This window comes from Misgurnus anguillicaudatus, chromosome 8 (assembly GCF_027580225.2).
Source record: "Misgurnus anguillicaudatus chromosome 8, ASM2758022v2, whole genome shotgun sequence".
Lineage (NCBI taxonomy): Eukaryota > Metazoa > Chordata > Actinopteri > Cypriniformes > Cobitidae > Misgurnus > Misgurnus anguillicaudatus.
Window position 1 is genome coordinate 24,455,459 of NC_073344.2, and position 18,289 is coordinate 24,473,747.

At 35.6% G+C, this 18,289-nt stretch overlaps 1 protein-coding gene across 2 annotated transcripts in view; it reads left to right on the forward strand.

The window, feature by feature from the left end:
- The first annotated feature begins 13,104 nt into the window (after positions 1 to 13,104).
- Positions 13,105 to 18,289, forward strand: part of rtf2 (replication termination factor 2) — a 32,733-nt gene continuing 27,548 nt past the window's right edge. Inside the window, exons 1-4 of one of the 2 annotated variants that reach the window (XM_073870528.1) lie at positions 13,105 to 13,291; positions 13,913 to 14,007; positions 15,329 to 15,422; positions 16,319 to 16,458. In XM_073870528.1, the coding sequence (XP_073726629.1) occupies positions 13,223 to 13,291; positions 13,913 to 14,007; positions 15,329 to 15,422; positions 16,319 to 16,458 (398 nt within the window). In that variant the 5' untranslated portion in view covers positions 13,105 to 13,222. The remainder of the gene's footprint in view (positions 13,292 to 13,912; positions 14,008 to 15,328; positions 15,423 to 16,318; positions 16,459 to 18,289) is intronic. The other variant, XM_073870527.1, reaches the window with a different exon arrangement.

Consider the following 18,289-nt stretch of genomic DNA (forward strand, 5'->3'; position numbering starts at 1 on the left):
TTAGTCATATTTGTTGTTTTTATTTTACGAAATATGTCAGAGTTAACACCCAACAGAGTATGTTTATTTTGATTTTTATCTCATTGTATGGATCTGATTCAAATTTGAAAAAAAAAAACTAAGCAAATTGTACAGTATATGCTGAAACATGTAGCCTTACACACCATATGTAATGTATATACAAATAAAGGTCTTTTAAAAAGGACCTTTCCCAAAAAACCTTTAGAGAACCAAAAATGTTTCTCCCATGTCATGGCTTTTAACGCCTTTATTTTCAGCGATGTAGATGCATATACAGCATGTCAGAGAGAATAAACTTTATCAACTTCCAGCCTCTCTCCAGCAGCTCTTATTTATCGCACACTCCTTATCTTTTCGAATCAACCGCCGTGTGGGACAAGTGTACACAAGCCCGACCCAAAGCAATCTCTTCTCACCTCATTAAGGGTTTGGGAAACAACCGGCCCCTGGCCAGCACAGGTGAACTGTTTAAATCACCTTTAACAGACTGATGACTAACCAGCTCAGATGAATGCGTGGTGTGGGAAAGTGAGACGTGACATTTATAGGTTCAAAGGGCCGAGCTCTTGAGAAACAAAACAGAAAGCAGAGGAGGGGGGCGAAGTGGAAACCTGTGAGAGAAATGCTAAACACTTTTTATGGGTGCAGTTAAAAATCTACTACAGTCGTTGTACAGGTTGTGCTTGTGATGAGGCTGTGGGAATTTCTTTTATTGTTCAGTGGATGCTTCCTCATAGCACATGAGATTAAAATTTTTGGTTAATTTTGTCTATGGTTGTAATATCCTTAAATTAAAGAAACACACGTGAGTCAGTTCAAACATAATATAAATGTAAAAAGCATTGCTCTAGTAATTTGGAAAGCTGATAAGAGACATTTAAGTTCACATTGAGATCCTTACATGGAAAATGAATCAGTATAGTTATTGAAGATTTGTCATATTAATATTTACAACCTCTCTAACATTATTGTCAAATGAACAAAGAATGAGCAATTGTGTTGTGGTGTGTTGGCAACATGGACGCCTAAATTTGGGGCTTTTTTCAACATTTCAACTCAAAAATTGGGCATGTGTTCATGAACCTTATATTCGCTTGTTCGATTATTATTATATAAACTTACTTGAAAGATTATTTACTAAAGTAAATTTCACAGCATAAGGGTTGAATGAAGCATAAAGCTGTTAACAGTACATCTACCGTATATACATTTAGTGTACACCTATAGACTGCATTATGGTCTCTCTCTCTCTCTCTCTCTCTCTAACCCTATTCAGACAGCACTTTGTTCCCAGACAATTTCTCTAAAATTGACAAAGAGGCTTCTGTGCGAACACAAACACGTCCCGTAAATGTTCTGGGATCGTTCTGGTAACATACACGGAAATAATGCCATAAGGGGCGTTTTGTAGTGAGGATGCGCATGTCATCGCAACCAAAAGTTATGATTCGGCTCTTTGACCCAAACGCAGATCAACATTCATTACATGAAATGTCGGCAAACTGGACTGAAGCAGAGATCAGGGAGCTCGTCACTATCAGTGCCACGAATAATTAGCAAACTTCAGACGCTGTGGAAAAAACTACCAAGTGCAGGACTTTAAATACGTCACACGTATTTATGGGATCTTTATGGTATGTGTGTGAATGCCACGGTTCCGGAAAATCATTGCAGTGTGAATGAACCAAAAATCAAACGTTTCCCGGACAACTTCCGGAGGCATTTTCCGTGTATTTTTCGTAATCTCTGTGTGAAAGGGCTTAAGTCTGTCGCTCTCTGTTTCTCAATTTTGTGCTTTATTTTCATAACAAAAACTGGTAGTTATACATTCAATCAAAATGGGAAAACTTTCGGCTGTTCGTTAGCACAAAGGTGGTGTTTTCAGTTTCTAAAAATGCAAACTTTTGTAAATGCATATCAAAATGCACTTTTTAAAAAAAAAATAATGCTTTCATGTAAAAACACATTTTGTGACAACATTGATGTCATGGGCATGTATATTGCGTGTTCAATAACAACCATGGCAGCCTATGGACTGTATTTGAGCTACTCGAGATACTATTTATATCAACAAAGTTTACAAAATGTGCTGTAATAAACCTACCTGCATTGTACATCTTAACAAAGTCTTGATTGTTTGTATTTATTGCTCTGTAAAATAATGTGAGCATGTGCGTAGTGTTAAAGGGATAGTTCGGCCAAAAACGATATTAAACCCATGATTTACTCACCCCAAGCTGTCCAAGTTGCATATGTCCATCGTTTTTCAGACAAACACATTTTCGGATATTTTAGAAAATATTTTAGATCTTTCTGTTGATTAAATGTAATGTTACGGGGTCCAGCAATAGTCCACGACCTTCAAGTCCAAAAAAAGTGCGTCCATCCTTCACAAATTAAATCCAAACGGCTCCAGGATGATAAACAAAGGTCTTCTGCGGGTAATCCGTGCGGTGTTGTTGTAGAAATATCCATATTTAAAATGTTATTAACGTAATTAAATACCTTCCGGTAGCGCCGCCATCTTAGAGTCATCCGCATTCAGGATGAGCGCTTACGCAGCATACAGCGGTTTCTCTGCTGCTGCTCTGTCCCCCGCCCTCCGAATTTGTCATACGTCACTAAGAAAAGTGCGTACACTACGCTAATACTCTCTCCTGAGTCTAAGATGGCGGCGCTACCGGAAGCTAGTTAATTACGTTAATAACATTTTATTTATTATTAGCATAATACAGCGCTTTTAGTTGTTTAGTTTTATAAACATAGATCTTTTTATAAAGTTGTCTTGTTTTTTCAAAAAGACATTTTATTTAGGGCTGTCAAAAAATTAATTGCAATACAAAATAAAAGTTTGTGTTTTTGCATAATATATTTGTGTGTATTGTGTGTAATTATTATGTATATATAAATACACACAAGTTTAGGAAAATATTATTTATGTATTTTTATTTATTTATATATAATATAAATAAAGATAAATATATAGATTAGGAGGCTCGTCATTATCCGCGACAACTTCAGACGCTGTGGAAAAAACCTAACGATGTGCAAAACTTTAACACGTTAATTGGCGCTGTCCCGTGAGCGGGACACCTACGTTTATTTCAATATTTTCTACGTAAATGTTAATCTATCACGACAAACTATATATTGTTGGAAAGGTCTAAGAATGTAGTTTTCATATTTCAAAACCTTTTAGCAGTAATAATAATGCAGTAACTGTAATTTATTCATTTGTGACACAAGTATGCAGCAAACATCAAAGCAAACCAGCACAAACCTCAGTTTTTTGACAATTATTAAAAATTATACTATATTGCATTTTTATTTATTACAAATAAATGTAAACTGCTTTAAAAAAAATAATATTTTCACCTCCAGACACTTCCCTAAAAAACGTTGAAGTGTCTTCTTTAAAACCAAAAATTACCAAAATTAAAACCAAAATTAGCCTTCTAGACCCAAAAAAAAAATGCCAGAGTTATATTAATTTAAAGGTGTATATCACCTTTTCACCAACCCCCCACTCAAAAAGGGCTGCGCCAGTTAAAGGGTTAAATACGTCATGTGTCTTTATGGGATCTTTACAGTATGTGTGTGAATGCCACGGTTCTGGAAAATCATTGGCAGTGTTAATGAACCAACAATCAAACGATCCCAAGACATATTCCGGAGGCATTTTCCGTGTATTTTCCATAATCTCTGTGCGAAAAGGGCTTATGTCTGTCGCTCTCTGTTTCTCAATTTTGTGCTTTATTGGCATGACAAATACATTTGTATTGCCAAAGCATTTGCAGCAGGGCTGCGTACAAGTTGTGCAAATAAAAGAAAAAATATAAATAGGGCAAATTAGTAAGTTATAGAATAAAAAGAATAAAAACAGTTATTGACTTTACCTAATTTTAATATAGCAAGAATATAGCAAGAAGATACACACAATATATTTTTTTAAGTTGAGTGTACTTATAATTTATAAATTGAGTATGTACTTATAAGTAATTTCAGATTTTCTTTTTAAGTTAAATTTACAAAGGCACATAATTTTTTTTTACAGTGGTAGTCCTTGTTCTTCTAACAGAAAGATCAGTTTGTTTGATAGACTTTTAAATGTCTTGTTTATGCAGTTTTGCAAGATTGCATTCTTTGAAATTTAAAAATGAAATGAAAGTGCTGCTCGATTTGGTTTTAGTTAGATCTTCAGCTGCTGGCAGGGGTGCTGTAAAGGGGGGGTAAACAATGATGATTCTCGGGGCCCACGAGTAAGAGGGGGCCCAGAGAAGCCCCCAAAATTGTGGTGCTAAAAAATATTTAATAGTAAAAATTATTATCTTTAAATTATTCTATTTGCTGTTTCCTGGTATCAAAAAAAATATATATTTGTTTAGGAAACACAAACGTCTGTGGGCCCCTTTCTCCCCTCTCAATTGTCATAAAATAGTTCAGTCCGCCCAAATTGTATAATCCAGGCAACACAGCTTGACTTCACTTATAGTGCCGGCAGAATATCAACTTGACTGACAAGGAAGTGAAAATGCCTCAAAAATCTGGAAGTCAAAAACGTAAAGAGAAAAAAATAAGAAGTGAAAGAGGCAAAGGGTCGAAATTATGTTACCCAATTTTTCACAAGAAAAGGTGGGTTTGTTAGTAGGCCTAAATTGTTAGTGGACCGCCCGTCTGTGACAATGATCGTAGCTTACGGCACTTTTCTGTGCTAACGCGCACGCTTTGTACACGAGGCCCCAGGTCTCTACGGTAGCATTTTTCGACAAGTAAGCACATTTATTTATGCACGTGATTTATTTGGAGAAAGTTATTGACTATGCAAATTTCAAACGGCCAAAATGACCCCTTGTTCGTTCTAGTGTTAAAGATAATTACCACACTGCAAAAAAATATTTTCAAGAAAAAATTCTTAGTATTTTTATCTTGTTTTCAGTAAAAATATCTAAAATTTCTTAAATAAAGATGCTTTTTCATGATGAGCAAAACGACCCAAGAAAATAAGTCTAGTTTTTAGACCAAAAATATTACATTTAAGGGATTTTGTGCATAAAACAAGCAAAAAAATCTGCCAATGGAGTAAGCAAAAAAATCTTGAACATTTTTCTTAAACACTAAATTCAAGAAAAATTTGCTTACCCCATTGGCAGATTTTTTTTGCTTGTTTTATGCACAAAATGTCTTAAATGTAATATTTTTGGTCTAAAAACTAGACTAATTTTCTTGGGTCGTTTTGCTCATCGAGAAATTGCATCTTAATTTACACCTAATTCAAAATTAAATTAAAAATTTCTCACCCCATTGGTAGTCAGAATACCATAAAAGCGCATGATTTTATGTAAATTAATATAAAAAGTCTCAGCTGTGTTGGGGGCCCTGTCAAGATTCTTTTCATGGGGCCCAAAATCCTTAGCAGCTCCCCTGGCTGCTGGTAATCTTTCTCATGTGAGCTACTCTCAACTCAGCTGGCAAATTTATTGACAGCTTTTAAAAAATATTTACCCCTACACTTCCTCCAGGCGCCTGGCTCATAATCCTCCTGACCATTCATTAGATCATTTGTCAAACCCCAGAGCTTTTAACTTCTGTTCACTTTCTCTCTGGCCCCGCCCCCTTTTCCTATCTTTGCTCTGAGAGTGATTGTGCAATGAGCATAAAGAAGAAAGAAAGATCTTTCAGTGTATGTTTTGTATATGTAGCTCTGTGTTTTACACCAAAAGTAAACCACATTAGCACCTTTCAAAACCACAAGTGTAAATGTTTTCTATGTCCATCCATCTGCCAAACTTGTAGGCGCACACAGAATCTGAATATCAAGCTGTTTTCCTTTTAGACTGAGAGTGTTGTAAGTATTTCATCTCATTGATATGCAGAGGCAGGCAGAGCGGCCGTCGGTTCTGTTATTATTGGGGTACAGCGAGAGGCGGTCTGGCTCAGGCCTCCGCATGCACGCCAGCGTCTCTGCGCATGCCTGCGCAGCACACAAACACGTACACACTCACCCCAGCCACAGGTATGTCCTCGGCCCGGTGGGTAAGCCGTGCCCAGCCAACGAGCTGTCAGGAGCCGTCGTCTCTCACATCAGCCTAACAAGAGTCGAAAAGGCCCAAGCAGCCGGTGATGAGTTTGGTGGAGTTGGGGGTTGCGCAATGATGCACTTTTAAGAGTTTTGGGTTTTCCCTCAGTATTCCAGGCTTCAGGCATCCTTTATTAGGAACATCGACTCTGCCAATGATGGGTTCTTTGCCATGGTGGAAACAGTCTAGAGTACATTTGCAAAGACAGACTAAATAATTATAACAGACGTCTCGATGGCGAGTAATTTGAAAAAGCGTGCATCGATCGAAAATATTTGTCGGAATGCTCCGGTTGGTTGTTCCCAATTTGCTACGAAACTACATTACCCAGAACACACCAGGCTTGGAAAGCTCATGGACCAAACAGACACATACTAAGATGCTGGGGAAGTTACTTTAGCCCCAGAGAAAATATGAAGCTTTGAGGATAACTCCAGATTATAGAAGTAGACACTTTTTACTCTTGTCCTGTTAATTCAAAGCTCTTGTCGTTTTGTAAAGTGATTCATTGTGATGATTTCCACTTTATTATCTACTCCACTGTGCACTTTTCTTTCATTCTAGCACAATGATTTTTGTGTAAATATAACATTAAAGGTGCAGTGTGTAAATTTTTGCGGCATCTAGTGGTAAGGTTATGCATTGCAACCATCGGCTCCGTCCACTGCTCACCCCTTGCTTTTGAAATGCAACGCTGAACGAAGTTATGTTACCCGCCACCGGACAAACATGTAATCGTCAGAGCCAACTTAGTAAAAAAAATTGTCAGTTAAAGGCTTCTGTAGAAACATGGCGGCACAAAATGGTGACTTCCATGTAAGGGGACCCTTGATGTATGTAGCTAAAAACGTCTTATTCTAAGGTAATAAAGACATAACGGTTCGTTATGAAAGGTCTTTATACACCCCTGATCATAGTTTTGTATAATATTTTGCATTTATGGTCCTTCTAAAAATTACACACTGTACCTTTAAGTCCGATAATCTACTGTATACTTATAGCTTTTGACAAAACTTACCTTCATGATAAGTGGTTGCCAGGAGGCGTGGCTATGTGGTTGCTAAGGTAGTTATGTGCAGTGTTGGGGAAAGTTACTTTTAAAAGTAATGCATTACAATATTAAGTTACTCCTAAAAAAGTAACTAATTGCGTTACTTAGTTACTTTTCATGGAAAGTAATGCTTACGTTACTTTTTAGTTACTTTTGCGTTACTTTTTCTTGGCCGAGGCTTGATCTCTTTCAGGCCTTTTTTTTGACTAAAAAGTTCTGCATTCATAAATTGTATATTTAATCACAAAAATGTTGAGCTCTGGCCTGCCATTTCGGTTTCTGACTCTGACTGTTCCCACACAGGCGTGTACGCATAGATTGCATAATATGACTATGATTAGTTTAATGCAGTAAATTTTTTAAATTGAGTTAATTAAACTAAAAAGTAATTTGCATTACTTTTTTAAAAAGTAATTCAAATATTAATGTGTACATTTAATAAGTAATGCGTTACTTTACTCGTTACTTAAGAAAAGTAATATTATTACGTAATGGACGTTACCAGCCCAGTCTCATATAATTTCGTTATATAGTCACATCATTTTTTTATTCTTTTTTCATGATATTATCACAAATTTCCGCGTTTTTTTTGGGATTGTATAACGAATTCCTGTATTCGTGTGATTATCACGTATTGGTTACTCAACTGTTTTGTCCTGTTTTCTTACCATTTTTGCTTCGGTTTATGGTTAGTTTTACATAAAATGACATCCCTCCCCAAACCAGGCGACATATGAAAAAAAAACAGAAAAAGTAGTATAAACCAATACATAAAGTGACATTCTAATGCAAGCACCAAATCTTACCCTAAACCGAAGCGACAATGGTTTAAAAATAAGAAAAAGCAGTTGAGTAACCAATCCATGATAATCACACAAAAACAGGAATTACGATCAAGAAAAACACGTACATTCGTGAAAAATCACGCAAATCAATCAAAAAATTATGTGACTATATCACAAAACCACGTGAGACCTGGTAGCACGTTACTTGTAATGGGTTACCTCCAACACCGGTTATATGTAGATTACATTTACACGTTTTTTTAAATAATGCTTTTATGTAAAAATGATGTCATGGGCATGCACATTGTGTATTCAGTATACAAGTATAACAATAACGGCAGCCTACAGGACTGTGTTTGTGCTACTCAATATGTTTATCAACAAAGTTTAAAAATTTTGCTGTAATAAACCTACCTCATTGTACATTTTAACAAATTTGCACAATACTTTCCCTGTCTTGATTGTTTGTATTTAATCTGTAAAATAATGTGTATGTGCGCATGTGTGTAGTGTTAACATCGCCAACTACTGGACTAGCAAGCATAATACAGCGCTTTTATTTGTTTTCACGGATCTGTGTAAACGCAGATCTTTTCATAAAATTGTTGTGTTTTTTCAAAGACGACATTTTATTTAGGGCTGTCAAAAAAAAAATTGTGATAAAAAATAAACGTTTGTGTTTGCATAATATATGTGTGTGTAATTATTAAGTATATATAAATACACACAAATGTAGGAAAATATTATTAATGTATTTTTATTTATTTATATATAATATAAATAAATATAAAAATCTAAAAAAAAAACGAAATTATATATATAATGTGTATATATATAAACATATATTTATATATTTTTTTGCCAGTTTTGCCTTTTAAATTTTGCAGTGAGTAAGAAAAGGACAGGAAAATACAAGGAGGAGAGAGGGGTATGGGATCAGCAAATGAACACGAGTCGGTAATCGAACTCATGTCACCGAAAATGCGAAAGCACCACGTCGGCGCGCTGCCAACTACACAATCCGACAACATGTAAATGTTTCTTAAATACATACATGCATGTTTGTGCATTTATATATAAACAATATTACACACAGTGCACACACATATATTATGCAAAAACAAACATTTATTTTATATGACATTAATCGCGATTAATAGATTGACAGCCCTAGGTTTTTTTTACTAAATTGTTGTCATGTAAACATAGCAATATATGATGAGCAATTCCTGTTGCTGAACTGGTAGCACATGTTTGCAATGCCGAAGTCATACGTTTGATTCTCAAAGAACACACAAACTAATAAAATTTAAACCCTGAATGAACAGTGTGTGTTCATTGGCTAAAAATGTTGAGCAAATAAATCTCATTCAAATGTGATCTGAGTGTTTTTAATGTGTTGCTTTGATGTTATAAAATGACAAATGAGTCAAAGGAGTTCACCTCCCCATCTCTCAGGTTTAATGTCACAAAGTCGAGATAACAGTAATGATTAAAGAGTTCAAGGAAAGAACTTAGTAAAGATCCCTTTCTGGCGCAAATCGCAGTCACTACAGTTTAATGATCCTCTTTGAAATCCACAAATATTCAAAAAATTGCCTTAATCACTGTTGTATTGGCTCAGATCTTAAATTATCCAGGTGCGTTCAGAAGAAATCAGGCACAAAAGCTTCTCGCTTTCAAAGTGTCTGACTCTCAATGCACATGGCTTTCCATATTTTGACGGACTGCTTTTTAAAACCTAATCAAGATGTGCTTTCCCGTCCCCGAACGCATTATTAACATTATTATTTTAACCCCGAATGCGCCGTATGATGTCTAAACCATGTCTGCCAGCCAAAATTTCCTCGGTATGCTATGCTTCCTGCTTCGGCACGAAAAAAATCAACATTCCTTTGGTTTCCAAGATTTGGCCTGCTTTAAGTAGCAGAAGGCTTGTCTAGTTGGGATGGGACCCAGCCAGTACAAACACAAAGATGCCTGGCCAATTAGACATGCTAAATTCATTTGATTCATTGCCTTGTGAACCCGATGTGTTCAATTAAAGCACGCCTCATCTACGCGCTCCAGATGAACCTAATGCACGAATGGGACGGCTCGGTACCCTGAAGGTTGTTTTACTTTTATGAATGTGACAACACGAAACAGCTTTCCACACATATTACTGTGTCGGATTTCCGGATATTGAATGAGAACTAAAAATTAGGGCGGGATTTGATTTTATGCATCAGGAATTGATTGGATTGAATGAATCCAGGTGGCTGGAGGGAAACAGGGGGTCATGGGTTTTGTCCCTTCGGTCATTGTTAGCCCCTGGTGGTACACAACTTAACTACACCAAAGTGACCGAATTTTTATTTGAAATAACATGCAGCACACAAAATAACAGCAGGAATGTGCATTAAAGCTGAACTCAATTACAATTCAGATAAATGGCTTCAAAGCTGACGGTGAGATGGTGTTTATCAGAGAGAAAGAAAACACTTATGGATTCAAAGACCTGCAACCGTGTGTTGAAAGACACTTTAAGTATTTGAAAGAGTGTACTAACATTTTAGAGCACTTCTTGATCTAATGAAAATCCATATTGCAAAACATTTAGCCATGAGAGAGCCATTCGTAATCTAATAAGATGCATAACACAATTTCTGAATTACTGGTATAGAGCAAACAGATAATGGAGATGAGCTATATAGTTGTCTGTGATCATGTCGAACAATAATAAAAAAGATGCTTAAGAAACTCACAGCTGCCATAATACCTTTTTCCTTTTTTTAAGAGCAGCACATAAGCACGAATAGACTATAATAAATGATCTAGCTGCAGTCCTTCTTTACATAATGGCCTCTCTGACGTTCGCATCAATGTTAAATCAATCAGTTGTTCCTGAAGGCAGAGCAAATCGACTTTAGCAGCACTCACCTCATCTCCTAAGACAACTTTCAGCTCTCACCTAAAGAATTAGACTAAGTGGCCTGTCACTAACAGTTGTGATTCTTATTCATCGTCGATGGCGTCAGAATTACCATGAAAGCGCTGAATATCTCCAGCATTGATGGGCCTGACTGTACAGTGACCTCAGAATATCAGGTGTTGATGGAGTCCTTCCCAAAAGACGCAAATTAGATCAAGGGCCAAGAAGGGTCAAAAGATAGACTTAACATGAATTGATGCTCGCCTCTTATTGTCAGCTTGTTGTAATATGACTTTCTAAACAGAATGTGGCAGATGATAATACGGTGATTTACTGTAGGCCTATCACACGCCTCTCTGGAGTACTTGATTCTGATTGGTCAGTCGTGACATTGCAAGGTGTGTATCTTTATATAACAACCACTAGAACTGATAACACCTCTCATCCGGGGTACTGCGACCAGTACTACTTATATGTCCAATGATCACTCCACTTTTAACTCATGCCAGGTTTGAATTTAACAGGCTAATAAATAATTTCAGATCAATATTTCATGTCCAATCCCTTACTGAATGATTATTCTGCTAGATCATTACTATATTTATTTACTGTATAGTTTACCCAAAAATGAAAATTTTGCCATTATTTTCTGACTTTCATGTTGTTACGCATGTATACATTTATTTATTTTGAAGAACATGTAGGAAGATATTTTGAGAAAGTTTGTAACCAAACTGATTGTGAGCCGCATTCACTTCCATAGAAGGAAAAAATAATACTATGGAAGTGAATGGGGCTCATGAACAGTTACAAGCATTCTTTAAAATATCTTACTTCGTGTTCATCAGAACAAAGACATACATGCTTGTAACAAAATGAGAGTGAGTAAATTTTGGGGTGAACTATCCCTTTATACTGTATTATAAACATTTGGGTGACTAGTACCTTGTTTTTCAAAACAAGTAATATTTTGTATACTTTTCCTTAGTGATCTATTATTAAATGCCACTGAAATATAATTTATTTTCAGATCTGTTAAGTTTGTTTATAACTATAATATTCCTTTAAACTTTCATGTAATTTCTTATTTTCAAAGACTGTGGCGCCATCTTGTGGTTGTAGATGAACTATCCATTTATACCGTATTATAAACATTTGGGTGACTAGTACCTTGTTTTTCAAAACAAGTAATATTTTGTATACTTTTCCTTAGTGATCTATTATTAAATCCCACTGAAATATAATTAATTTTCAGATCTGTTAAGTTTGTTTGTAACTATAATATTCCTTTAAACTTTCATGTAATTTCTTATTTTCAAAGACTGTGGCGCCATCTTGTGGTTGTAGATGAACTATCCATTTATACTGTATTATAAACATTTGGGTGACTAGTACCTTGTCATATTTTGTATACTTTTCCTTAGTGATCTATTATTAAATCCCACTAAAAATATAATTAATTTTCAGATCTGTTAAGTTTGTTTATAACTCAAATATTTCTTTAAACTTTCATGTAATTTCTTATTTTCAAAGACTGTGGCGCCCTCTTGTGGTTGTAGATGAACTATCCATTTATACTGTATGATAAACATTTGGGTGACTAGTACCTTGTCATATTTTGTATACTTTTCCTTAGTGATCTATTATTAAATCCCACTGAAATATAATACATTTTCAGATCTGTTAAGCTTGTTTATAACTATAACATTCCTTTAAACTTTAATGTAATTTCTTATTTTCAAAGAATGTGGCGCCATCTTGTGGTTGTAGATGAACTATCCATTTATACTGTATTATTAACATTTGGGTGACTAGTACCTTGTTGTTCAAAAAAAGTAATATTTTGTATACTTTTCCTTAGTGATCTATTATTAAATCCCAACTGAAATATAATTAATTTTCAGATCTGTTAAGTTTGTTTATAACTCTAATATTCCTTTAAACTTTCATGTAATTTCTTATTTTCAAAGACTGTGGCGCGTTCTTGTGGTTATAGATGAACTATCCATTTATACCGTATTATAAACATTTGGGTGACTAGTACCTTGTTGTTCAAAAAAAGTTATATTTTGTATACTTTTCCTTAGTGATCTATTATTAAATCTCACTGAAATATAATTAATATGATCTGTTGAGTTTGTTTATATTATTCCTTTACATTTCACGTAATTTCTTATTTTTAAATACTGTGGCGCCATCTTGTGGTGTGTAGATGAGTTGTAATTCTTCAATCGTTCGCTAGGCGGCGCCATCTGAACCATCACACTCACCGCTGACGCTCTTTACTCAAACTCTTTGGTTGTTTACAGATTTTCTCCTTTAGCTTCGGCCAGATTTTCTCTCAGAGCTAAACCCTTTAAATCGTATTTTCAACATGGGATGTGATGGTGGAACCATACCGAAAAGACACGAACTTGTCAAAGGACCGAAGAAAGTGGAGAAGGTAATGCAACGTGGATGTTTATGTATCGTTTGTCACACCGGAAGTTAGCTTGTAGCGTCTTAGCGCGAGTTTAGCTCAATGATCCCAATAAATGTTATATTTTCCTTTGTCAAACTGTAATGGAATTGTAAAATCTTTTAGTGTTATATGTTTTACATACATATTATCTCATGAATTGACTAGATAATGCAAAGCTCGCTTCAAACGCAATGGCTTGGTTTAACTTAGTTGTTATGTTTAGTTTAGTTGGCACACAAATGTACCATGGCATTAACTTACTCTGTTTCTAGGATGGTACTGTGCTGGTGCCATGGTATTTTTGTGGTACTTTGACGTAACGTTACTTTGTACAACACCATCATGTTTAGTAGAAAACGAGACAGATAATAATAATTTTTTTTTTGTAAGTGATGTAATTAAACACATTATTGTCGTATTATTTATTAAATATGTTAATGCATTGCCAATTTATACAGTTACTGCATCAAACATGAGAGATTTAACGTTACAATTAATATTAAAAAGAAAAAAAGCAATCTTCAGTTTGGGACACCAACTAGCCAGATAAAAATCATTGCTTAGAGAAAGTTTTTGTTATTAATAAGACTTTTTGCTTTACAGGTTGATAAAAATGCCGAGTTAGCTGCCAAATGGAAATATTGTGCACTGAGTCAAGAGAAATTAAAACGACCCATTGTTGCCTGTGAACTGGGCAGGTGAGCTGGTTTGTCCATTTCTGGAAACTTTCCATGGGAACTTAATCTGGGGAATTTTGGAAATATTCAAAATTGGAAACTTTATGGGAATTATTTGGAATGTATGTAAACTATATCATATACAAACATAAATTAACATTTTGTTTGGTCATAGGCAGACATGCATGCAACGTAATACAAATTTTACGCTCATCAATTCTGGATTTATTTGATCAAAAACCCTTTAGAAATCATTCAATATAAACACACATCTCAAGGAACAGGGTTCCCACGGCTCCTTGAAATCCTTGAAAGTTTGTGAATCTGGGGAAAAAAGTCAAGGCCCTTGGAAGTTTTGAAAATATACATACATGGATACAGGTCATTGAAAGTGCTTGAGTCTATTTTATGCAAGTTTTCTGGAAAAAAATCACATTATTTCCTGTGTAGTGTAGGATTATATAACATTTCTAGACTTTTTAAGCACACGTGCTAAACTGTTCGCTTTAAATGCTTATATCTTCTATATGTGAATGTTGATTCATACCAAAATGCTTTTTTGCATAGTTGTGTTTGACACTTGAAAACGTCTCGGGTTACGTATGTAACTATTATTCCCTGGGAAGGGAACGAGACGCTGCGTCTCCCTTGCCATACTTCCTGCGTCCCTGTAACGCCGTCTTTAGCAGTATTTCAGATAGCGATACACTTCCTGGCTCCCGCGTCACCCTGTTTTTGTCATTAAGCCTCATCATTGGTTGAATTTGATATACACATACAGATGCACTTAACCCCCGGAGGCGTCCCCAAAGTGTCACCGCAGTGACGCAGCGCGAGTTCCCTCGAAAGGGAACTGTAACAATGTATCTTAAAAGGTAACACGATGTAACCTTGCTCTCACTTGAAATGTGTCCCCACATTTAGTCTTTGAATTTGAAGTTAACTAAGGTGTGGAAACCCTGAAGGAAGTTTTAAGCAAAGTTATGTCATTAACGTGAATGCATTCAAAGATCGAGATTATGACATCATTTTGTGTGCAGGATTTAAGAAATGATATGTCAATGTTATGGAAGAGGGTCTGGTCTCAATGGCCCTTAAGTAAACATTGTGCTGTGTGCATGTGACTGAGAAATGTGCAGGTTAAAAATATTTTTAATTACATTTCAGTTCCCTGTTATAAACTTTGCATTTTTTTTTAATTCCCTGTTTATTCCGATGGAATGTTTCCAGCCTTGAAAATTCCTGGAATTGAATGATAATTATTATGGTCAGTGTTACTAGAGTGTAAAAGCTTTTTTTTTAGCTTTTGTTTAAAGCATCTGTGTTATTTTCTTTCTATCAGACTGTATAATAAAGATGCCATCATTGAATATCTGCTGGACAAATCTGCAGAGAGACCAAACACTGAGGTTGTGGCTCACATCCGTAGCATCAAGGTAAGCACACAATCCTGACAAATGATCAGCATTTGCTTTTGATTTCACAGTGTAGATCTTACCAACATGGAGCGAAAAGAAACTACTGCAAATGCATTTCACAACATTAAAGATGTTTACATAGGAGCATGTTTAGTTTAATCCAGGACTAGGGCTGGACGATATGGCCAAAATTTATATCACCGGTATACTCAAAATTTTGGTTGATACGGTATCAATCCGATAACAGTATGGACTTTAAAAAAGCCTTGGAATAAACTGCAAAGAATGTCCACACTGAATGTCTGTACCTACAAACTTTTGAACAACTGAATTTGCCAAGTCTATGAAACCTCCTCCTATAAAACATATCCTATAAATCTTTAATTTGTATTTAGCCTTCATACAAAATTAAATGTAAACTCGCTGTCAAATAAGCAGGCTTTAAGGCAGGAATAATATTAATATTAATAAAGTTCACTTGAACGTCAGTCAGTGATAAATGCTGTAATGCAGGGCTTTCAAACTAATGGATAATTCTAATAACTAATTATTCAGTCACAGTATTAATTTTCATAGTTTTGATCAATTTGATTAAACAAAAATGAATAAATAGCGTAAGTGAAAGTGACCCTAAAACTTTTAAATGGTAGTAGGCTATTTAATGTTACATAAGATAGTTGGACACAGAAATGCATCAATTTAAAGTTCTAATTGTAATTGCATAGCAAGCTACATAATGATATATTAGATCTTTTACACGTTTACAAAAAACATCTTAAGACACAAGAATGACCACAGATATATGTTAAGATATGTCAGTACAAGGTGTTTTTAATTGAAGGCAGCTCAAACTAGGATAAGCCCTTTCTGGGAAACTGCTTCATAATGTTTGTGTGTTTTGATTTGGTTTTTAGGATGTGAAGGAGCTGAATCTGACTGATAATCCAGCATGGGAAGGTGAAAGTCACAACATTAAGGGTGATTGTTATGAAGACATGCACTGCGCCATGTTCATCTGTCCTGTCGTTGGTCTGGAGATGAATGGAAAGCACAAGTAAAAACAATGTCTTCGTGCACTGTTATGAACTTCAGATATAATATTAACATATGCATACAATGGCTAAGATGAGATGACATCCTTTTCTTTATTTTTCACGTCTAAGAATTATAATAAATCATTGAATCCAGACATTTTTTATTTGAGTTTCTTCAGAGTAACCAGGCTTTGTCTATATACTGGCTCTGCGTTCCCTTATTTTTCTGAAGGGCATTCTAGAATGCATGAAATATATGGGTAAAATACACTCACCTAAAGGATTATTAGGAACACCTGTTCAATTTCTCATTAATGCAATGATCTAATCAACCAATCACATGGCAGTTGCTTCAATGCATTTATGGGTGTGGTCCTGGTCAAGACAATCTTCTGAACTCCAAACTGAATGTCAGAATGGGAAAGAAAGGTGATTTAAGCAATTTTGAGAGTGGCATAGTTGTTGGTGCCAGACCGGCCGGTCTGAGTATTTCACAATCTGCTCAGTTACTGGGATTTTCATGCACAACCATTTCTAGGGTTTACAAAGAATGGTGTGAAAAGGGAAAAACTTCCAATATGCTGCAGTCCTGTGGGCGAAAATGTCTTGTTAATGCTATAGGTCAGAGGAGAATGAGCCGACTGATTCAAGCTGATAGAACAGAAAATTGGACAGTTGAAGAATAGAAAAATGTTACCTGGTATGATGAGTCTCGATTTCTGTTGAGACATTCAGATGGTAGAGTCAGAATTTGGCGTAAACAGAATGAGAACATGGATCCATCATGCCTTGTTACCACTGTGCAAGCTGGTGGTGGCGGTGTAATGGTGTGTTTTCTTGGCACACTTTAGGCCCCTTAATGCCAATTGCGCATCGTTTAAATGCCACGGCCTACGTGAGCATTGTTTCTGACCATGTATCCATCCTCTGATGGCTATTTTCAGCAGGAAAATGCACCATGTAACAATGTAATCATTACAAATTAGTTTCTTGAACATGACAATGAGTTCACTGTACTAAAATGGCCCCCACAGTCACCAGATCTCAACCCAATAGAGCATATTTGGGATGTGGTGGAACGGGAGCTTTGTGCCCTGGATGTGCATCCCACAAATCTCCATCAACTGCAAGATGCTATCCTATCAATATGGGCCAACATTTCTAAAGAATGCTTTCAGCACCTTGTTGAATCAATGCCATGTAGAATTAAAGCAGTTCTGAAGGCGAAATGGGGTCAAACACAGTATAAGTATGGTGTTTCTAATAATCCTTTAGGTGAGTGTACATCACCATATTTGAAAAAACAAACATATTTAAACCCATAAACAACTTAAGCAACTTTTCCACAAAATGTAAAACAGTGCAGCAGGGTTAATGTATTTTTGGAAGCGAGATAGCATTTTAGGTTGCCTGGTTTTATCATCTCGGGTTTTCAAATAAGGTTTAACTTCTTAAATAAGTTTTTAGGTAACATAAGCCCGAGAGTTTTATTTTGTGACATAAAACACACTAGTACTACCCTTACTTGTGACTTTTTAAAGCTTTATCATGTCTTTAAATGGGCAGTTGCTACATGGGACTACAGGCGTTGTCGAGACTAAAAAAGTCATCATGAATAAACATCTCAATGCAATGCAATATGGGCACAATTCCAAACAAAAGTTCATCTACAGAGTATTTCCTTATCAGGAAACATGTTTTTAATAAAGTTTGAAAGAGCTGTCAGATGCTTGGTGGTGATAAAGTGATGTCAAGAGATTGTGGTGTACTCGCTTGTAGCCTGAGGTTAGCTTTTTATTTCTAGTAAGCGCATTTAGACTTCAAAATTCATGAAAGTTGTGTTCATCTGTA